The 24635-nt window shown below is 38.4% G+C and overlaps 1 protein-coding gene across 3 annotated transcripts in view; it reads right to left on the bottom strand.

Moving 5' to 3' along the window:
- Window positions 1–1039: 1039 nt before the first annotated feature.
- Window positions 1040–24635, bottom strand: part of LOC124787689 (acyl-protein thioesterase 1) — a 148831-nt gene continuing 125235 nt past the window's right edge. The window contains exons 6-9 of one of the 3 annotated variants that reach the window (XR_007015991.1): window positions 15536–15700; window positions 6123–6458; window positions 5930–5993; window positions 1040–1122 (exon numbers count right to left, since the gene is read on the bottom strand). Coding sequence is in view for 1 of the 3 variants with exons in the window: in XM_047254516.1 (XP_047110472.1) it covers window positions 6408–6458; window positions 15536–15700 (216 nt within the window). In the remaining 2 variants the exon portion in view is untranslated. Of the gene's footprint in view, window positions 1123–3995; window positions 6459–15535; window positions 15701–24635 lie in introns of those variants that run through there. The other 2 variants (XR_007015990.1, XM_047254516.1) reach the window with 2 other exon arrangements.

Here is a 24635-nt window from a genome sequence, read left to right as displayed (position 1 = left end):
AAACAAATGAGGTGAGCACAAGATAATGTAATTAGGTGGCTCATTTAAAAAAGTGATCATAGATATGTTTAAATTATGTAACACTTTATCCATTGGTCCAGATAATGTAGATGTTAAGAAACGTATTTTTGACTCATATTGGTAACTTTCTTTCAGAACTTCCCATTGAATCCAAGAAATTTATACTGAAGTTTGATTTTATACGGTCTACTGAGCGTGCAGTTTTCAGATTCTTATCTGGTACACTAACAAAGACATTGGACACAAAAGAATGAAAAAATTCAAAAAATCAATTTTTAAAACAGTGTATGTTTAAGTGCACACTTTTCACCATTGATACTCTCCAAAAATTAACTACACTGTGTGGTGTAATGGAACAAAAAAAAATTAAGGCTGAGAAATTACTCCTCCTCTGAAAAAATACTGTTCAAAACTTGAGGTTTTTTAATTTGCAAAAATAACTTTATGCCATTAAAAATACAATATGGAATATATTCAGCTAGATGGTCGTGGTTTTTAATTTACACTCCAGTTTGTGCTGAACTAAACGTTTCTTATCTGAAAGGTCTGGAGATGCTTGTAAATATGTAAGAACATTTCTGGCCTGGAACAAAATGGCCACTGTTTCTAAATATTAACTAATAAAATTTTTTAAAAGTATTTTTGAGTCCACCAAACACGAAGGGACCCAGAGAACATCAGTTTTTTTCTGAGCTGGTCAAGCAACCAGTGCTGGACCACTGTGTATGGGATTAACCCACCAGCTAAAGCTCCATTCCAACACTCATCTAAAATTAATTTGTGGAGACAGTAGAAAAACTGCAATGAGACGATTGACATGGATTTCAACTCCAATGGACCTCTTAGCTTGGTATAATAATGAAAATGGGTATAGGATAATATTTTAAGGACTAGGGAAAAGAACCAGGTAAAATAATTTTAAGGAAACTCAAGAAAAGATTTTAATGTTTGAATGTAATTACATCAATATATAATGGCATAAAATACTTTTTATTTCATAAATTAAAGATCTTGAATGCATCAAATGTGGAAATAAGTGTTACTGAGGTATAGTGTATTCCCAGAATTGAGTGATCTCCCAAAATGCAGTCAAATGTCACTCTGCAAGAGAAAAGAAACAGGTAAGTCAAGTGAAACAGATACAATGATTCCATAATAGTCACAACTAAATGAATTCCTGGTTGTGACAATAGCAATATATAATTGGAAGATAACGACAAGACTAGAGAAGTAAGGAATTTTGAAGTTAAATATACCATTACAAGCAGGTATGGGCAGTTCAAACAGCTCATTCTTTGGCTGACATTGTTGTGATTCCAATCTTCATTCCTCTGTCATAAGTTGTTTGATATGTAAGCATACAACAGTGGTTGAATTCAGATGATCATATCTGAATAGGCTGAGTTTTGAAAGGAGATTTTGCAGTGGCCTTTGAGTCCAATAGTGTTTCCATTTCTTGATTAACAATGACCACGGTTAAGAGATGACTTACATCTGGGTGCTTCGACAAGTTCTTCGAAATCTTCAGGTGTTTCACCATTTCCTTTGTGTTCAATAATCCAACATTTTTACCACACTAAAGTGAACACGGGCTCTAAAAGGTACACCTTAAGATCTATGAGCACTTTTCCATCTTCACTACTAAACATCTCTTCTTCTGATTGAGTTCTCATAGCTCTTAAGGTATGCATTTTAGAGCCCATGTTTATTAGCAAATTTTTTCCTTGCTTTGGTCTATACTATTTCCTCCCAAAATGTGGAAAGCAAACAGCTTAAGTGGAAGAGTTTCGTTCCGCAGCACTGAAGATGATGTACTCACATCTGTTAAGGTACCAGTATGCATTTTAGAGCCCTATGTTTACTAATTTTTTTTGCTTAGAATGATTGTTCTTGCCAAATCCCCTATTACTGACCATTCCTCATGGACACTATGTACAGATCTCATCTCAATGTCTTCATCCAAGACGTGATGAAGTGAAAAAGGAATGACATCACTTCTTTTTTCATAATGCATTTGGCATAAACAAAAAGGGAATCACCTGTTGCAAGAGCATGTATACTGACTCAATACATAAAAAGTTGCCACTTAGAATAAACATAATTGGTTGCTATGTTTGGCAAGGATACATATTTTGCAAATAGCCACCTCCAAGTTACTGGAGGGAGAGAATACATCGGAATTCAGTTTGCCCTTTTGTGGCCAGGTGGATCACCACTGACTTGCCTGCTTATTTCCCCTGAAAAATAGAAACTCTGAATGCTTCCTCTGGTCTTGCCTAGGTTTCCCTAGTTTTCACCTCTCAACAGATGCATCAGGTCGGTCTGAATCAAGCTGTACCAATAACTCAATTTTGAGGAAAAAAGATGTGACTTGCTTGTCTATCCCCCTCCCCCGACACTTCATCTATTAATGTGTGATTCGTTGATTATCCACTACATTGCACACTACTTAAATTTTTGGTGTTCTTAATACACTGTCACAAGTAATTTTTTGTCTATTTTTTAAATTAAATAAAGGAAACCACAAAACGCCCTACACACAAATTTAACAAATGAAAATAAACAAGAATTGGATAATTTATTTTCCCCACAGGGTTTGATTTTATTTGTACATGTACAAGTTCAAATTAGGAGCCACACTCTGTACATGAGTACCATGCAGACAGCAAAATATAGGTGCTTATTTGTACACTTAATATTAAACACTTTTGTTAGCAAATATTGAATTACTCCACCAGTAATAATTTAGTGTTAGGAAAACATGAAATACTACTCTCTTCTCTCACCTTGCTTCCAGGCTTTCAACTATTGTTCTAGTACTTAACATGTCTTCTTGTTCCACTCTAAAAAACCATATACCTTGTACAGTCTTCTTATCTAATACTCCGACAGCAATAACAATTATGGAAGAATATGAATACAAAAGGACAGAAAAATTGGACAAGAACTTTGAAGAAAGTAGAATAATGCTAATGGAAAGTTTCTGGTTTTTCATCATATGATTGTTCTTGGAAGCAGTGCAAGACAATAATAGCAAAACACTCATTTATCAATCCAAGCCAGCAGGCCTCATCAGCTTCCTAGCAGTAACATCCTAACCACGATGAATACAAACAAGTATATTTGCCATCATCTGTTCTAATGAACAAGTGGGACTTTGGCTAATGCAATGGACTTGCATTCAGAAAGAATGGGGAGTTTAAATCCCCATTTGGCCATACAGATAAAGTTTTTTTCACTTGTACCTCCAAATCACTGAAGGCAAATGTTGGGACATTTCCGCTGAAAAGGATGTCATCCACAACATATTAAACCATAATCATCTTATTTGTGTGTCCAATTTCGACCTCACCCTCCTCTACAAGTACATACCTGGAAGCACATTTCAATACATGCATGGTCAATGCTCCTATAATTCCTCTTGTTTTTCCCCATCCCATTCTCTTTCCATCCACCTATTCTGAGTTTAGTTTTCTCTCGTACTTTTATGCCACAATGACCTTTCCTTCATGACTATACTAAAATTTTATCCCTCTCCTCCCCCCCCCCCCTTTACGTCTGAAGTACATCTGCTATTATTCTTTCATCCATCCTCCATTCCCCTCTGCAATCAGAGTAGATGACCAAGTTGCCTTTTCTGTGTAATAGCTGATAGAGATCTATGCTTTTGTTTAATAATTTTCATTAACTTGTAGAAGGAAGTCCTACACTGTATACTTCTTAACTATTCATCTTTACTATCATCAAGTGCCTTTCCTACAATGTTTTTCACAAACCAATTTCCTGTTCTGTCTTTGCCAAACACCAACCTTATCATATGCTTTCAAGTGCCTGAAAAAAAAAAAAAATTCTTCCTTTCAGTCAATATTGACCCCTTGTTGAAACTATCAACCTGCTACTCAACCACAGCTGTGCTTTTCCTCAGTGAGTTCTGAAAAGAGCTTAATGGGTGTTAGGGATAATGAATAGCACTCCAAAAAATACATAACATATTTACAGTAGTGTTCTTACAAGTCTATAAAAATTACATATTTATTTATTGCTCCTTTACATTTTCTCTCCTGCTCTGGCACACCTCTCAGTTAACAAGTCAGTTCCATATAACAATGTACTAATACTACTGACAAAATCTTTTAATTTGTAATACTAGAACAACTTTGGAACAAAATTTTAAGAACAATAATGTAAACATATAGTACAGATCACAGCAACATTTTTTTTGTTTTTACTTACAAGGCGGATGTTAAAATTCTGCTGAACACAAATGTTGATACACAAACATGAATTTTATTAACAAATAATTTTGTAACATATGAAAGCCACAAAATCTTACAAAAAATGGATAAATTTACATGAAGTAGTTTGTTGAATGAAGTTTCTCATGAAACAAGTGGCACTAATAAATTCATGCTATACAAAAAATGCAATTAATGACAATTACGCCAGCACTTACAACCCTGTCGTGGTAATTATGTCCACAGAAACATACACCTACTGACAAACAATGAATAAATTTACTAAATGTGCTTGTTGATTACCAACTTACTCAGCTAATTAGATTTATGTAAATAATTACAATGTAAGTCCTTAATACTGCAGGACGATTATGGGCTGTAAAGGCAGGTACATTTGACCGTAATACAGGAATATGTAAAAAGACTCAAGGTTCAGTCAAATGGGTCTACTGATTCTTTACAAAAAGCAATATCTAATCACCCTGAAGTTCCAGGAAAGTAAGTAAATAAATAAATATTGTTTAGTGCTTAATTTTGTAGTGTTCCTGAACTAATATTACAATATTACTTTGACAAATATATATCGTAAATAAGCAGAAGTTGCTTACACAGGCATACTAGCATAAAGTACACAGCCAGTATGTTTACTCTAGCTTTCTTGTTTATATTTGGTTTTGTGATAGTGGTCTGTGCACAAATGTAAAAATACCAAGGAATGCTTCATTAAAAGGAAAAATAATTGTGACTAGATTGTGCAGCTTTATTCCAATAACCAGAAACACTCTCCTATCTCTGAGCATATGACATACATAACATACCAAGTCAGTGATAGACGGGTGCACAGTTCAACATATTGGCATCAGGAAGTGACACTAATAAGTAAGGCAGCATTGTTTCAATGATCAGAACACACTTTATTTCTGATTTTCTTAAATTCGAAACAGTAAATGGATAAAATAACAACTGTGCATCATTAAATAGTGTGCTGTAATGGCAGAATGTTAATGTGAGCAGGTACAGGTGCTCTTAGCAGTGTGAAAGCAAACTCTCAAAACCCCTATGAAATTACTGCCTGACATGTCTTCACTTAATTGTTTTAATGTTTTATGGGCTACCTTTATAATTACATCAAAGAACAACTCAAATTAATGTAACAGTAATAGGAAGACAATTAAGTTGCTTTCTAGAACCGTTTTATTGCAGCACATGTCCATAATATGACAAATGGGGCAAAACGAGAGGGGGAGATAGGAAATGGTGCATGAACTGTATATTATCTACATTTGATGTTAAAAACTAATTAATTAAACAATTATTCAACAATTAATTTACAGATCTGATACAAAGTTCCAATGCAATTAAGTTCCATGATTACAATGTTGCAATGCATGGTGTATTTGTACTAAACAATAATAAGTTATATTGTGGTAAAAACAGGCATTACTTTAAATTTCAGAGGCACATATTTAAGAAGTTCACGCAATTTGAAATGCTTGTTAAACATCTATCAATGTATAGTGTCATACATTTTTATTTTTAGGTTTCTGCTAGTTCATACTAATGTCCATTTTTATCCAAAATATCAGAAAATTTTAATGTTTCTAAACTACTCATCCCCAAAGAATGTATTAAAAATGATTCATGCCTCAATGAAGTAATGCAATGCTATTTACCTGCTGTATGTACACTGCTGTCTTAAATTCTTCATAGAAATTCTTCTTTTTTTCTTTAATAACTCTACAACAAATATATTTTGTTTTTCTTTTTAGTCACAGGCATTTCCAAAAATACTCAGATATAAAAACTGTGAAATTATACAAAATCATCACTGTAAAAGAATTTGCATTGCAAGATAGTTCTACTTACATATATTTTCAGCAATAAAACTGACTGTAGAATATGTAGCCTAAAGATTCATTTGTCTTAAAACTGGTACGGATGTCTTATGTTCAGTGTCATTTTTGCAAAAACTATGTTGCAGGAGAAGTTATAAGGCTTGAGTGTACTCAGTTCTTCAGAGTTACATTAAAATCCATTCCATAGTATTTCCCTCGCCTGCTGTGTGAAATGTGAAATTTAATACTACATAGTTGTCTCTAGCTGCAGCTTCTGAAAAAATTCATCTAGAGTAATTTGTTTTTAATGGAATCTTCACTGTGGTGGAATTACTTTCTCCAGGAAAGCTTTCAAGTCCAATATTTCCTGTAAGGAAGAAATGACATTAGATTGTTTTTTCTGAAGCAACAAGTTCCAGAAACTACAAATATCAACTACATGAACACCCTCCCATTTACATCATGCTCATGTATGAGTGCAAATTATACTAGCTTAGCACTATGTCTGGAAATAAAATTACCTACGAAGCTATAGAGATGACAACAACACACTATTACTTGGCGTGATAAACTGTACTTCGTCTGCATGGCCTCATCACTGTGTTTACAGTTGAGAAAAGAGAAAGGAGATGATAGGAGTCCAGTGTTGATCAAGTACAGTTGTAAATACTGAGCTATAAATCACAGTCTAAGTAAAGGAATTGTCAATTTGCCATGACAATAAAATTTAAGATTTATTTCTATGCGGCTTGTGACGTTTCAATGGCAGTATCTGCACAATTATTGTATGTTGTGAGATCGCGATTCTCATCGCTTTGTGAAGAAGCAAGCTGGTATCTCTTTACTTCCTCTCTTGTTTTGCCACCTGCCTCCTTAAATTCATTTTTGACTTATTACTATTAACATACATGAGTATAATCTACATTTTCATAAAAGAGAAAGGCTGGCCCTCAGTCATAAAGAATATAGCAGCAGATCTAATTGTATGCTTAGTTTTGTGTATCTAATCAATTTCCTAATTTATTTTGACCGTTCCTAGTTAATATCTTTTGTTATAGGGTGAAATCAGCAAGTGTTTCATGACTTAAATGCTGTTGTTGACTTATAAACAAATATAAATTCTGTACTAATTATAAATATTTGGAAGAAGAACTACTATCAGTCTTAAAGTATTTATTTGGCTCTATTCGAAAACAGGTTAGCTAAGCCAGCCCTTAATTAATTCCAAAATAATTACCAGGTTTGTCAAAAGTATTGTTTGCATGGCTATATCTGTTAATTTCATTATTTAAACAAATAATTCAGGTTAACCCTTGTAGCACAAGAAACTGTTAAAAAAAGGAATTTTTCTATATATTCAGTTAACTGAATGAGTTATGTTTTAATTGTAATTTCTGTAAATTTAACATTGAACAAAGTATAGTTTCAGTACCTATTATTGTGAGGATATATAAAGGGCCAATTTTTGGTCCTGAGTCAGTAAGTCCATGGCCGATTTTCAGACGAGAAACCTGTATTGATTATGTCAACAACACTGCATCAACTGAATTGTGAAATAAGTGTAACACAAAGAGGTTGTGTGTTAAAATGACAGTGTCTGTTCAATAGTGCCACACTTACTGTATTATTCTGCAAGAACTCTGTGGTTAGTCTTTTACTGCTCATGGATGTTAAATGGTAAACTATTGTAGCAGTATGCTGACGTTTGGCTGCAAACTATTAATGAGGCTTATCAAAAGTTAACCAATAGTGAACTGGCCATATTAACTGTGTAATATTGGGAGGTTGTGAACAGTGAAAATAAAGAACTGTGAAATGCAACTGTGCAATTTTCGGCTACATTATTTACAGTAGTCAGCGTTGAACTTCTACCCCACATTTTTCAGCCAATATAACAACGGAGTACATCGACACTGAGGACTATCAACGAAGAAGTAAAGCAGGCGAATGTCGAAACTTGATTGTAGAGTTGTCTCTGCTGCATCGATAACACGTAATGTTAAAACAACAGCTGATTCCTCAAACTGGGGGTGCTATCAAGTACGGGGTCCCACAGGGTTCGGTCTTAGGTCCTTTACTGTTCTTGATATACATTAATGACTTACCATTCCACATTGATTAGTTCTTTTTGCTGATGATACAAGTATAGTAATAACATCAAAAAATCAAGAACTAAGTGATGTAATTGTAAATGATGTTTTTTCACAAAATTATTAAGTGGTTTCAGCAAACGGACACTCTTTAAATTTTGATAAAACACAGTATATGCAGTTCCGTACAGTAAATGACACAACTCCAGTAATAAACATAGACTTTGAACAGAAGTCTGTAGCTAAGGTAGAATTTTCAAAATTTTTAGGTGTGTCCATTGATGAGAGGCTAACCTGGAAGCAACACATCGATGGTCTGCTGAAACGTCTGAGTTCAGCTACGTATGCTATTAGGGTTATTGCAAATTTTGGTGATAAGAATCTCAGTAAATTAGCTTACTATGCCTACTTTCAATCACTGCTTTTGTACGGCATCATATTCTGGGGTAATTCATCATTGAGTAGAAAAGTATTCATTGCTCAAAAACGTGTAATCAGAATAATTGCTGGAGCCCACCCACGGTCATCCTGCAGACATCTATTTAAGGATCTAGGGATCCTCACAGTAACCTCACAGTATATATATTCACTTATGAAATTTGTTGTTAATAATCCAACGCAGTTCAAAAGTAACAGCAGTGTGCATAGCTATAACACCAGGAGAAAGGATGATCTTCACTATGCAGGGTTAAATCTGACTTTGGCACAGAAAGGGGTAAATTATGCTGCCACAAAAGCCTTTGGTCACCTACCAAACAGCATCAAAAGCCTGACAGATAGCCAACTAACATTTAAAAATAAATTAAAAGAATTTCTAGATGACAACTCCTTCTACTCATTGGCTGAATTTTTAGATATAAATTAAGGGGGGAAAAAACTTAAACATTAGTGTCATGCAATATTTTGTGTAATGTAATATCTTGTACAGACATCTTTTATTAACCTGACACATTCCACATCATTACGAAGTGTCGTATTCATGATCTATGGAACAAGTATTAATATAATCTAATCTGATGTCAACGACATCTATTAATATCACATATTGTTGTAACATGAGCTTTTCCTTTAATGTAATGACGATAAAGGCGTAAGATGCGTATGATGCCCCGAAAGGAAAGCTCTGCTGTACTGTTATGATGAAAAAAAAACATTTACAAGATATGGATTAAGTTCCCTAAGTTTTGGTAAGCATGACATCAGCTGTTGGAGAAGATTAAAATATTTCTCTTACAAAATATATATTGAAAACAAAGGAGAAGACACAAAAACCAACACTTTGCTCACTCTGATACAAAACATAATGTGCAAATGTATTATTACTTCATCACTGGAAATCAGCTGCCATTTAAATTTCAATGCTTTATTTGGTTGAGAATGTCCACTTTGTCAACTGTACAAGGGTGCTTTGATAAGAGAGACAAAAAAAGCAATGAAAAAACTGTTTGTTTTGTAAACAGCTCAACTTACTTCGACATATTCTCCCTTGAGGGATATACCCCAATGATCCTCCAGCTTTTTCATACCACTGGAAAAACAGCTTTTGTTAAATTACGCAAAATACTCATTGACTGCAACTATCACTTCCTCATTTGATGAAAGTTTCTTCTCAGTGAACCAAATTTTTAAATTAGGAAACGGGAAGAAGTCACTTCGAGCTAATTGTGGTGAATACGGTGAATGAGAAACAAATCATAAGCCCAATTCATGCACTTTCACCAGTGTTATTGATGATGTGTGGGATGGTGCATTATTCCAGTGAAAGAGCACTTTTTGTGTGCCAACCTCGGTCATTTTTCACCCAATGCAAATTCGTAACACTCCAACTCTAAAGCATAATAAGGTCCAGTAATGGTTCTGCCTCTTTTCATGATATCAGTGACAATTATTCCTTGGGAATTCAAAAAAATACTGGCCTTCACCTTCTTCGGTGCACTTTCACCTGCCTTTCTCTCTCTCTCTCTCTCTCTCTCTCTCTTTTTTTTTAAGGGTTTCATCAACAGTCAAAATTAGGCACAAAAAGTCTTGCAGATTGTGATTAAACATTGCCAGACATTGTGCTGGATGAACTTTTCGTCAACTGTGAACAATGATGGCACCCACCCCAAACACAGCTTCTTCACACCGAATTCTCTTTGCAGGATATTATGCACTCACTCAGTCAACAGTCTCAATCATCTCAAGAACTTTTATTTGGCAATCTTGTATTACTGTACCATCGATTTTTGTCTAGGGTTTCCTTTGTGGTGACCTAAATTGGACAACTTCATCTTTGGTGCTTGTCCAACCATGTTTCAATTTATTATTCTAAAAGTAAATGTCCTTCAATGATGGCGCAGAGTCCACATGAAATTCATCCAATTTTGTTTTGATTTGTGCAGCAGTTCAACCCTTCAAATGAAAATGTTTAATAACAGCACGAAACACTGTTTTCTCCATTTTCAATGGCAGTCAATACATTGACCAATTTAGATGGCTGTCAACAATGAGCTGTGTGCTGTACATTATTGAAATTCTTTATACGATCCTTGGAATAATGACTTTTACCAACCATAAGGGCACAACAAAAATGTTGCCTTCTTTTATGGAAATTTACCAGACTTATCAAATCACCCTCGTATTTATCGCTAACAATTCTGGCTACTCCTCTATTCTGCACCTGTTAAAATGGAATGGCTCCAGCATTTTTTTCCAACTTCAAACTTTATAAGTATTAGCTGTTTGGTTTACGACAGAGAAACTGATGCCTTAGCACACATTTATGCTGATCAGCACAGAATACCTACATTAAGCACTTCTAATCATTTTTTCCTACCTCTCTCAAAATACTCTAATTCTTCTCACTGTATGTAATGTACTCAATTTATATTTTATACTTCTCCAGTACCTTATATACATATACCGGTAGTCACCTTTTCCATCAGCTACTTCTCTTTTATTTATCAATTAACATAAAAGATTACCAGCAAGCATTCAAGTATGTCTGAATGCATTTTCTGTTCTAGCTTTCTATGGGGGTTGGAACTGTAAAAGTAGCAACTATTCATTTACAACTTATACAAGATATAACCTGTTGCCAGCAATTTGGGCAAGTTGTAAGATACCCTTTGCAGTGCCAGTTGTGTTGATAGTGTGAGTGTAGCAGACTGTTGTCTGACGAAACTCTGTACCAGTTCTGAAATGAATGCCATGAAGTACTTCCTTCAATTTCAGAATCAAGCTGAGGTTACACGGAACCTGCAAAATGACGGGCAGATCCTGCAGAAAGTGTTTCCACATTTTTCTCTAAGCTGGCTGTAGGGTGTGTTCTAAAATTGAACAGCCAAGAGAAAGAAACAGCAACACTTTCTGCAGCACCCACCCAACACTTTGCAGTATTTGGGGTGCACCTGGTGCAAGTTGTGGTTGATTTGTTTGATCAATGAAACCGAAAAATGCTGTTCAACCCATAACACACTCCCTGGACTTTAGTGCTAGACTTCAAATTGATCCTTTAACTTAAGAAAGCACTTTATGGCATTTTTTCCAGAAATGTTACAGAGATTCATCACGCAATAGACTGCTCGACCCTCACAATTAACACAAGTAGTGCTGTTAAAGGTATCCTACGACTTCCATATTGCTGGCAGCAGGTTATACACAATGCTAGTGACTACTCTGGAGAACAGCACAACTTTGTTTAAAACTTGCACAAAATAGGTACATGTTTCAAAGTTGCCACTAGTACAGTTTCAACCACAGTATATATCCATATCTATATTCATACTCTACAAATTACTTTGAAGTGCATGGCAGAGGGTACTTCCCACTGTACCCGCTATTACAGCTGCTTCCCATTCCATAAACACATGGAGTGTGGGAAGAATTACTGTTCAAATGCCTCCATGCACACTGTAATTAAACTAACTTTGTCCTCATGATCCCTACAGGAACAATACATAGAAGGTTGTAGTGTACTCCTAGATTTATCATTTAAAGGTGGTTTTTCAACCTCTGTGAGTACGCTTTGCAGGACAGTTTGTTTCTACCTTCAAGTGTCTGCCAGTTTAGTTTCTTCAGCATCTTTGTGACACTCTCCCACAGGTCAAACAAACCTGTGCTATCCTCCTCTGTATGTGTACACTATCCCCTTTCATCCTGCTGGGACTAATATTCTAGGATGGGTCACATGAGTAATTTGTAAGCCAGAAAGTTACTTCTACAACTGTCAATGACTCTACATCTAAGGTAACATGCTGTGCATCCTCCCTACTAAGAAATCCTCGATCCAGTTATATGATCGTACCTTCTATGATAAGCATAGGTGTTATACTGAGTTTAATGCTTTTTGGAAATCAAGAAATACTGCACCTACCCAACTGCCTTCATCCATAGCTTTCAGGAGATCACGTGAGAATACTGCAAGTTGGGTTTCACACTATCAATGTTTTCAAAATACTTGGTGGTTGACATGGAGGAGGTCAATTTCATTTGATGCAACTCATTATATTTGGGCTCAGAATATATTCCAGGATTCTAAAACAATTGGATGTCATGGATATTAGACAACAGTTTTATTTACCATTTCTTCTACCCTTCTTGTATATGACTGTGGCCTGTGCTTCCTTCCACCTATGAAGCACAGTCTTTTGTTCAAGAGATGTATGATAGATTATGGTTAAAAGAGTGGCTTACACAGCCACAATCTTGGCACAAAATCTACCAAGGAATCCAATGGGCCCTGGGACTATTTAATTTTTGCGGTATCAGCTGTTTCTCAACACCACTGACGTTTTTATCTGTGTCACTCATCTCTGCAGAGGTGCAGGTAGTAAATTGGGACTACTCTTGAATTTTCATTCATAATGGAATATTTGAAAACAGTTCACTGGTTCTGCTTTTGTTTTGCTACCCCTAAGTTCTGCCCCATCTCCTCCGTGAGTATCTGGATACAAACTTTGGTACCTTTATACACGATCAGAATTTCTTTGAGTTTTGTGAGAGATCTTTCGATAATATTCTGCGGTGGTAGAGATTTAAGGCTTCATGCACTGCCCAATGTGTTTTACTCAGCATCTCCCTTACACTCTGTTTTACACCTACTATGCAGTAGTCTGTTCCCTTACAGTGATTGTGTACCTTGGAAAATTCTTCCCATCATGAACTATTCTCGCAGGTACATATCTATGAAGTGCCTGGTCACCTATTTTTCTGAACATGGTCCACAGTTCTTCTACATGCTCTTCTCCAGAGCTAAATACTTTCACAAGTTTCTTACGAGATATGGTGTTACTATCTCTCTATCTTGTCCACTGAACACACAAATCATCCTGCCTGTTTCAGTTGCCCTTTGTCCTTTGGTAAGCATTGTTTCTACAACTGCTTACAGTCACTAATAACAGTTTCTATGTGGACATCTTCAAAGACGCCAGTCTATATGTTGCTATTCGGTCTAAAGTATTTCCATCATGAGTGGGCTTCCAAACAATCTGTGGTTATCAAAAAATGCATTTATTACTGTTTCACAGAATATCTCATCAAGCCCCCCCCCCTTTTATAAAACTGTAATCTTTCCATTTGATTGCTGGATGATTGAAGTCTCCTCCAGCGATGACAGTACGATAGGAGAAATTCGTACTAACGAACTTAAGTTTTCTCTTAAGTGTTTGCTTACATCTGGAGGTGAATTTGATGGTCAACAGAAGAATAGTTTATGCCAATCCACAATACTGGGTCTTTTCCTGACAATTTCACATTCAGTTTGAATTTCTATCCCACTGGATCTGAGTTTATCAACTGTGACAAATACACACTTCCATTTATCATTAGCCTATCATTTCAATATATTCTTAAATTTTCCCGGAAACTCTCATTCTATAAATTTTTGATTTTATTTAGCTTTCTGTGCCTTGTGATATGTGAGCTCCACTGCTTGTTACACGAGGTTCAAACTCTGGCACTTTGTTGTCGATGCTTTGGTGGTTTGTCACTAGCATTTTAATACTCTTTACCTGTAGATGGTATTCCTTTAGATCCTTTACTGACACTTGTGGTTCCCCTGCAGCTATTATTATCTGGGCTGGATGGAGGATTAACCGATCTAAAAAAACCCTCATGTGCACTCCACAAAGGACCAGCTACATCACTAGCAGCCTCTGATGTGTACTGCACATCTGACCCATTTAAGGGGACCTTCCACTTTGTAACACAATGGCACATTTCCAGAAAGTAGCAGCCTAGCTTGTCACAGAACCTTAGAAGTCTCTGGTTCAGTTCTTTCACTTGACTCTGAACCAATGTGCACGACCATTTCTGGGGAAAATGCTGTAAATTGTGAGCTTCGATGAAACACCATTAGCAATAAATTATAAAAGAGCAGTGAGCAACCTTTGCACTTGAATTCTGTTGTACTTTGACACATAACCAAGCTTACGTCGTGCAAAACCAGATGCACATTTGGCTTTGTTGAGTAACGCCAACTCGATTAAAAATATTTATTAAAACTGCACCAATATGCCATCACAAGTATTTCACATAAAGTATCAAACAGAGCAAGCCCAGTGGTTAATGCACTAGACCCTGGTTCATGAGCAGTATGGTTCAAACCCCTTACTGGGGATCCAAACTCAGGTATCCTGTGGTTTCACTGAAATGCAAGTGCCAGTTGCTTTCTTTGGAAAGAAAACAACTGACTTCCTTCCCCCTATTTGCCCTATCTGAATTTGTGGGTGGTCTTTAATGACCTTAGCACTTACATAATGTGAAATCCTAAGCTTCCTTCCTTTTCCGTATTTATATAAGATATCATTTGTTTGTGATTGCACGAGAGAGAGAGAGAGAGAGAGAGAGAGTGTGTGTGTGTGTGTGTGTGTGTGTGTGTGTGAGAGAGAGAGAGAGAGAGAGAGAGAGAGAGAGAGAGAGAGAGAGAGAGAGAGAATTATCAATGATGGTATGGAATGAGTCACAACATGCAATGGTCACTGGTGATCACTTGCCAAAAAATTTCACACACTCATATACATGAAAGTGCACATGCACACACATAATGAAATTATCTTAAATATATCCAAATTAGGTTTTAAAATGCAAATTATTGGATTCTGACTACCATTTATCTATTTATTACCATTTCATAATATATATATCTCTTGTGGCCTAACAAAAAACCAAGAAACTAAATTCACAACATAGGTTATTTCCATGTTCAAACACTGTCCATTTACTCATAATTATTGAAAAATTAAAGGTATTACTGTCGCAGGCATTAACCCTTTGCATATCACTGACTAAGTTCTCTAGTTTAATTATTGGCAGTAATATATTTCTCACATATCTATTACATATTTTCATACATATAATAAATAATGACAGTTACCTCGTCAGACGATGAGTGCATCATTCCTCGATATGTCTTGAATTCAATTTGTCTAAGGAATTGTTTCAAGAGAGAGGCAGTCATCTGCCCCCATTTATAAGGTACAATGGGATCACAGTCTCCATGGCATTGTATATAAGGAATATCTTTGTTCGCAACAGCTGCCTGCGTAAAAGCATTAAAAAACAGAAATATTTTCATTAGTTGTTCCTGTGGTTTTATGGAAAATTAAAATGTATATTGGATGCCTAATCTTTCCCACGAATTACTTAAAATATACTATAAAAGAACAAACAATCTTTGACAAATTGCTTATTTCTATTAAATGATACCAATGTACTATACAGTGCTTGACAGAAAAATTGTACAGGATGAAAGAATACTGAGAAAGAATAATACAAAAATACTGTTCAGAATAACACATTAATAATTTTGTCAAGAAAGTACAATATGATAGAAGACGTCTTGTAGTACACAAAGGGCTGCATTTCAAAAGTATCTACATAACACACTAGTCTTCAGAAATATAGTCTATCATCAGTGGCAAATACTTCTGAAGTGTAACTCATGGTGTACAATAAGAGTTCCTTTATTAAATACAAGTTGCAGAGCACCTAATAAACAAGATATTCACAGTAGTTAGTTAGTTTCTTGTTCCATAGATCAAATTAAAGACCAATGTTATGAGGTGGAATGTGTCAACAGAACAAACACAGGATACTTACATACAACTAAAAAAATTAAAATAATATTTACATGGTTACAAGCTGGCCATTTACAATTTTTTCTTTGAAAATGACAGATTATCTCTCCTTAAGAATTCCTCTATTGTATAGGCAGAGTTGTTATGGAGAGACATTTCTAACCTACATTTGAAAATACACTGGAAAAAGTGCACCCTTTTAGAGGTCTCTAATTCACTCACCCTTTTAGGGGTTTCTAATTCACTCAAGATTTATTGTTGCAACAGTGCATATGGAGTATATGTAACAATTAAATTTACATATCAACAGCGTAAGCAGTTCTGAGGTATCAGATATTGACCCATGCCGAAACACCCATATTAGTACGTGTTATAGCCTCCACTGGCAGCTATGCAGGTGCCATCTCTGGCATCTAGTCAGTTGTACAATGGTGAATACTGTCCTGGGATATATTATTCTGCACCTGCTCGACCTATTCATGCAGTTCTGTAAGCATTGTTGGCTGATGAGTCGCATGAGTCACTTCTCAGTCTGTCATATTCCACACATCTACATCTACATTTATACTCCGCAAAGCCACCCAACGATGTGTGGCGGAGGGCACTTTACGTGCCACTGTCATTACCTCCCTTTCCTGTTCCAGTCGCGTATGGTTCGCGAGAAGAACGACTGTCTGAAAGCCTCCGTGCACGCTCTACTCTCTCTAATTTTACATTCGTGATCTCCTCGGGAGGTATAAGTAGGGGGAAGCAATATATTCGATACCTCATCCAGAAACGCACCCTCTCGAAACCTGGCGAGCAAGCTACACCGCGATGCAGAGCGCCTCTCTTGCAGAGTCTGCCACTTGAGTTTGTTAAACATCTCCGTAACGCTATCACGGTTACCAAATAACCCTGTGACGAAACACGCCGCTCTTCTTTGGATCTTCTCTATCTCCTCCGTCAACCCGATCTGGTATGGATCCCACACTGATGAGCAATACTCAAGTATAGGTCGAACGAGTGTTTTGTAAGCCACCTCCTTTGTTGATGGACTACATTTTCTAAGGACTCTCCCAATGAATCTCAACCTGGTACCAGCCTTACCAACAATTAATTTTATATGATCATTCCACTTCAAATCGTTCCGCACGCATACTCCCAGATATTTTACAGAAGTAACTGCTACCAGTGTTTGTTCCGCTATCATGTGATCATACAATAAAGGATCCTTCTTTCTATGTATTCGCAATACATTACATTTGTCTATGTTAAGGGTCAGTTGCCACTCCCTGCACCAAGTGCCTATCCGCTGCAGATCTTCCTGCATTTCGCTACAATTTTCTAATGCTGCAACTTCCCTGTATACTACAGCATCATCCGCGAAAAGCCGCATGGAACTTCCGACACTATCTACTAGGTCATTTATATATATTGTGAAAAGCAATGGTCCCATAACACTCCCCTGTGGCACGCCAGAGGTTACTTTAACGTCTGTAGACGTCTCTCCATTGAGAACAACATGCTGTGTTCTGTTTGCTAAAAACTCTTCAATCCAGCCACACAGCTGGTCTGATATTTCGTAGGCTCTTACTTTGTTTATCAGGCGACAGTGCGGAACTGTATCGAACGCCTTCCGGAAGTCAACGAAAATAACATCTACCTGGGAGCCTGTATCTAATATTTTCTGCGTCTCATGAACAAATAAGGCGAGTTGGGTCTCACACGATCGCTGTTTCCGGAATCCATGTTGATTCCTACGTAGTAGATTCTGGGTTTCCAGAAACGACATGATACTCGAGCAAAAAACATGTTCTAAAATTCTACAACAGATCGACGTCAGAGATATAGGTCTATAGTTTTGCGCATCTGCTCGATGACCCTTCTTGAAGACTGGGACTACCTGTGCTCTTTTCCAATCATTTGGAACCTTCCGTTACTCTAGAGACTTGCGGTACACGGCTGTTAGAAGGGGGCAAGTTCTTTCGCGTACTCTGTGTAGAATCGAATTGGTATTCCGTCAGGTCCAGTGGACTTTCCTCTGTTGAGTGATTCCAGTTGCCTTTCTATTCCTTGGACACTTATTTCGATGTCAGCCATTTTTTCGTTTGTGCGAGGATTTAGAGAAGGAACTGCAGTGTGGTCTTCCTCTGTGAAACAGCTTTGGAAAAAGGTGTTTAGTATTTCAGCTTTACGCGTGTCATCCTCTGTTTCAATGCCATCATCATCCCGGAGTGTCTGGATATGCTGTTTCAAGCCACTTACTGATTTAACGTAAGACCAGAACTTCCGAGGATTTTCTGTCAAGTCGGTACATAAAATTTTACTTTCGAATTCATGAATGCTTCACGCATAGCCCTCCTTACGCTAACTTTGACATCGTTTAACTTCTGTTTGTCTGAGAGGTTTTGGCTGCGTTTAAACTTGGAGTGAAGCTCTCTTTGCTTTCGCAGTAGTTTCCTAACTTTGTTGTTGTACCACGGTGGGTTTTTCCCGTCCCTCACAGTTTTACTCGGCACGTACCTGTCTAAAACGCATTTTACGATTGCCTTGAACTTTTTTCATAAACACTCAACATTGTCAGTGTCTGAACAGAAATTTTCGTTTTGATCTGTTAGGTAGTCTGAAATCTGCCTTCTATTACTCTTGCTAAACAGATAAACCTTCCTCCCTTTTTTTATATAACTTCCATATTCAGGGATGCTGCAATGGCCTTATGATCACTGATTCCCTGTTCTGCACATACAGAGTCGAAAAGTTCGGGTCTGTTTGTTATCAGTAGGTCCAAGATGTTATCTCCACGAGTCGGTTCTCTGTTTAATTGCTCGAGGTAATTTTCGGATAGTGCACTCAGTATAATGTCACTCGATGCTCTGTCCCTACCACTCGTCCTAAACATCTGAGTGTCCCAGTCTATATCTGGTAAATTGAAATCTCCACCTAAGACTATAACATGCTGAGAAAATTTATGTGAAATGTATTCCAAATTTTCTCTCAGTTGTTCTGCCACTAATGCTGCTGAGTCGGGAGGTTGGTAAAAGGAGCCAATTATTAACCTAGCTCAGTTGTTGAGTGTAACCTCCACCCATAATAATTCACAGGAACTATCCACTTCTACTTCACTACAGGATAAACTACAACTAACAGCGATGAACACTCCACCACCGGTTGCATGCAATCTATCCTTTCTAAACACCGTCTGTACCTTTGTAAAAATTTCGGCAGAATTTATCTCTGGCTTCAGCCAGCTTTCTGTACCTATAACGATTTCAGCGTCGGTGCTTTCTATCAGCGCTTGAAGTTCCGGTACTTTACCAACGCAGCTTCGACAGTTTACAATTACAATACCAATTGCTGCTTGGTCCCCACATGTCCTGACTTTGCCCCGCACCCGTTGAGGCTGTTGCCCTTTCTGTACTTGCCCAAGGCCATCTAACCTAAAAAACCGCCCAGCCCACATCACACAACCCCTGCTACCCGTGTAGCCGCTTGTTGCGTGTAGTGGACTCCTGACCTATCCAGCGGAACCCGAAACCCCACCACCCTATGGCGCAAGTCAAGGAATCTGCAGCCCACACGGTCGCAGAACCGTCTCAGCCTCTGATTCAGACCCTCAACTCGGCTCTGTACCAAAGGTCCAGAGTCAGTCCTGTCGACGATGCTGCAGATGGTGAGCTCCGCTTTCATCCCGCTAGCGAGACTGGCAGTCTTCACCAAATCAAATAGCCGCCGGAAGCCAGAGAGGATTTTCCCCGATCCATAGCGACACACATCATTGGTGCCGACATGAGCGACCACCTGCAGATGGGTGCACCCTGTACCCTTCATGGCATCCGGAAGGACCCTTTCCACATCTGGAATGACTCCCCCCGGTATGCACACTGAGTGCACATTGGTTTTCTTCCCCTCTCTTGCTGCCATATCCCTAAGGGGCCCCATTACGCGCCTGACGTTGGAGCTCCCAACTACCAGTAAGCCCACCCTCTGCGACCGCCCGTATCTTGCAGACTGAGGGGCAACCTCTGGAACAGGACAAGCAGCCACGTCAGGCCGAAGATCAGTATCAGCCTGAGACAGAGCCTGAAACCGGTTCGTCAGACAAACTGGAGAGGCCTTCCGTTCAGCCCTCCGGAATGTTGCTTGATTGGAGACAAGTCCAGAGATTGTGCTGGCTGGGAAGTTGCTGCATATTTTGCAGAGCGCATCGAGTTTCATGGGCAGTGTGTGGGCAAGGATTATCCTATTGGAAGAACACATCACATTCCTGTTGCAAAAACAGCAAATGAATGGGTCTAACAACATTCTGCATGTACCGAACACTGGTTAAAGCCCCCTCCAGAAATACTAAAGGTGAAAGAGTTGTAGCTTATAGCACCCCAGACCATAAGGCCTGGGAGGGAGCCAGTTAGTCTTGGATGAATGCATTCTACAAGATGGTGCTCACCACATCTACATCGTACAAACATACGACCATCACCTGCATGCAGGCAGAATATCCTTCCATTGCTGAAGACCATGCCACGCCATTTCATCATCCAAGTGATCCTCTGGTGGCACCAGTCGAGCCGTACATGATGATATTGTGGCATGAGTGGAAGGCGGACTAGATGTGTGTGTGCGCCCGTAGTCCTACTGCTAATAACCGGTTCGCAATGGTTCGTATGGAAACGTCTGGGTTCACAAGCCCTCTGATCCGTGCTGCGGTAGCCACTGTTGCCCTTGAAATATGATGATCCTGGTGGGTGTCTATGCTGCATGGACATCCAAAACTTGATCTACCGATGTGAGAATGTTCATTTGACAACTGATACCAGCATTGTTACACAACTGACTCTGGTCAATCCATACCAAGTGGTCCAAGAAAAAAAATAATTGGTTGCTTGACCATCTCAGAAAAATTTTATAATTGCTGGGTGAATTTCCCAATGTTTAGTAGTCACAAAAATATTTATTAAAAATTTATTGTTTATTATTTTGAAATGGTGGCCTTATTTGTTCCAAGCCGCATGCGTTTTTTCGTATTTGCAAGCATCTACATTTTTTTACAATTATTCAGTAGTGGATTGTTCTAAGCCTGTTAGATAAAATGCATTTAGTTCAACACACAGTGGACTACAAATTAACATCATTATCACTTAGGTGAATGTATTCTTTAATATATTTTTAATAGTTCAACGTTATCAGCCACAAATTAAAACAACTCAATTTTTGAACAGTAGTTTTCCTAAGAAAGATTAATTTCTCAGCTTTTTTTCTGCTATTACACTGTATAGTATAGTTACTTTTTATAGAGTATCAATGGTGAGCAGCTTACACATCAAAAAATACACTATTAAATTTTTAAAAAAAATTTTCCATTTTGTTGTCTGCAAAATCTTTGTTGAGGAACCAGATAAAAATCTGAAAATTTCACAGTTAATAGACCTTCATGATATCAAACTTCAGTATAAATTTCAAATTCAAAGATTCAATTGGAAGTTATGGAAAAAATATTACAAAAGTACGTTTCTTAACATCTGCGATATCTGGTAGGCTAATCAAATAAAGTATACCAATAACATAATGTAACACACCACATTACACTTGCTAATGATTATTTGTCGAAACAATGCTGTGGTAATTGTTTCAGCAGGCTAACAATTGCATCTGCAGGCATATACAAGTCTGATTGTTGGCTTTCCCCTTACACCAACAACTGTCTACTCACACTTATTTAGCTGGAAGTTCTTGAAATGTGCAGTTGAAAAATGGTGTCTCAGTGTTCTGTCGATGTTATTATTAATGAAGCATGTCATAAAAGTGTATATGGGATGTATCCTAAAGACATTACTTTAATCAAAGATTACAATGAAGAAGAAAAAGTGTTGTCTTATTTATAAGTCGGCCCAAAGGTCAAATCAACATGCAAGTACCATGAAATGGAAGATTGTGTGGCACTGGAAAAGTGCGGGAGATAACATGCAAAAATTCGGGAATTGACACAGGGAGCGTGATCAATCTGAAGGTATAGGCTTCATTATATCAGCAGGAGTAAAGTGGGATCTTACATCTCTAACTACAAACCTCTCCCCACCCACCCACACTTTCCCCGTTCTAAGCTTGTTTGCACCCACTAAATCCACCTCTTCCAGTCCCATCTGCCACCCCCTTAAGCTTATCCGCCCTTAAACCTGCTACCCAGAGCAATATACATAATTTATTATTGATTAGTTATTGTCTAATTTGATCCCTGTGACTTCCAGCAAATTTTAGTGAGTTTTCGCCTTCCACTATCGCCGTCTTCCTCAGATTTCATCTAGTTTTTTTCCCCCCCTTGTGCATCCATTTCATCCCTTTTGTAACTTTCACATGTATTTGGGTGTATTTTTGAATAATTTTTCGGACGTAATTCTACTTCCTTACATAATTTTCGCATTTTTTGCACCACCATGGATCCATGCTCCTTCCATCTGAGTCAATACAAAAAATTTCCTTATTCCTAGCCAGATCTCAGTCCCACATACTGTTCCTGTGTTGTTGCTTGGCTCATGAAATCCCCCCCCCCCCCCTAATGGCCATACCATCAAATTACCCTTCCACAATGACCTCCACCTGTTCAGAATCCGCCAATCCTTAGCCCTCACCAACATAGTTGTGCAAAACCATATCAACCAAGCCCAATCCTCCTTGCAGTACCTTCTCTCCATTCGCGAAATTCTTCTGCTATGCAATCTCAAATTCCTGGAACCCATTACACACATTGAAACCCTAGCCCTGCAGGAACTTGAGAACGCCACCTCAAAAAGCTCTCCCTCCTACTCACTTCCTACTTCCGTCTCGGAGTACCACTGTCCACGACTTCTACAACCACCTCCAAACCTCCCCCTCGCCCCCTCATAGCTGAAAAAACCTGTCTCGCAGACCTACTACATTTACCCCACCCTCCAAAACTCCCTTCCACCACCACACACAACCCAGAACCTAAACAGACCCACAACACAGTCATGAACCTTTCCTCCAGAAGCCTTAGTCCCACATAAATATCAGTCCTTTCCAAAGGCCTCACCTTTTGCCCTACTCCCAAATTCAACCATGCTGGACTAGTTTAAGACCTTCTCTCCTTCTCCTGGTCCCTACAGTGGAAACACTTTTTCACTACCAACCCGACCAATCAGACTCAACCAAAGACCAGTATTGAACCTTGCCTAACTCAGTTCACTCCTCCATCCAACCGTGCTCCACCCCCACTGCCTCTAAACCACCCCCTGTTAACTTCCCAGAATTTCTTAACCTCGAACCTTGCCTCAACATCATTCCCCAAATCCCTCAACATGCCAACTAACCTTACATCCGCAGAAAGAACGAGCCAGTCCACCATCTAAAAACTGATCCTGACCTTATAATCCTACCTGCTGACAAAGGCTCCACCACTGTTGTTTTGAACCGCAAGGATTACGTGGCAGAAGGACTCCATCAGCTGTCAGATACTTCTACCTACAAACCATGCCACAGTGATCCCATTCCAGTAATCCAGCAGGATCTCCAGTCACTACTCAAATCCTTAGGCCCATCCCAGAACCTCTCCCCAGAGTCCATCTCTCTACTTACCCCTACCACTCCCCGCGCTCCCACCTTCTACATGCCTCCTAAAGCCGATAAACTTAACCCCCCAGGACACCCCATTGTGGCCAGTTACTGTGCCCCCACTGACAGAATCTCTGCTCTCATAGACCAACACCTTCAACCTATTACCCAGAACCTATCCTCCTATATAAAAGATACCAACCATTTCCTTAACCGACTCTCCACAGTTCCTGTCCCTTTACCACACCGTGCCTTGCTCGTCACTATTGATGCCACCTCCCTGTACACTAACATTCCTAATGCCCATAGCCTTACTGCTGTCAAACACTACCTTTCCAGATGCCCTATGGATTCCAAACCAACAACCTCCTTCCTAGTCTCCATGATCAACTATATCCTCACCCACAATTACATCTCCTTTGAAGGCGTTATCTACAAACAAATCCGCAGTACGGCTATGGGCACCCACATGGTACCATCCTATGCTAACCTATTCATGGGCCATCTAGAGGAATCTTTCCTAAAAACCCAGAATCCCAAACTCCTCACCTGGTTCATATTCAACGATGACATCTTTGCTATCTGGATTGAAGGTGAGGGCACCTTATTCACATTCCTCCAGAGCCTCAACAACTTCTCCCCCATTTGCTTCACCTGGTCTTACTCAACCCAAGATGTTGACCTTCACCTCAGAGATGGCTACATCAGTACCTCCATCCATATCAAAACTACTAAACACCAGCAATTATCTCCACTTCAACAGCTGCTGCCCATTCCATACCAAGAAGTCTCTTCCGTACAGCCTAGCCACCCATGGTCATCGCATCTGCAGTGACGAGCAGTCCCTCTAAA

Source organism: Schistocerca piceifrons, chromosome 3, assembly GCF_021461385.2.
Source record: "Schistocerca piceifrons isolate TAMUIC-IGC-003096 chromosome 3, iqSchPice1.1, whole genome shotgun sequence".
Taxonomy (NCBI): domain Eukaryota; kingdom Metazoa; phylum Arthropoda; class Insecta; order Orthoptera; family Acrididae; genus Schistocerca; species Schistocerca piceifrons.
Note: the sequence above shows the minus strand (reverse complement) of the source record. Positions and strands in the feature narration are given on the sequence as shown.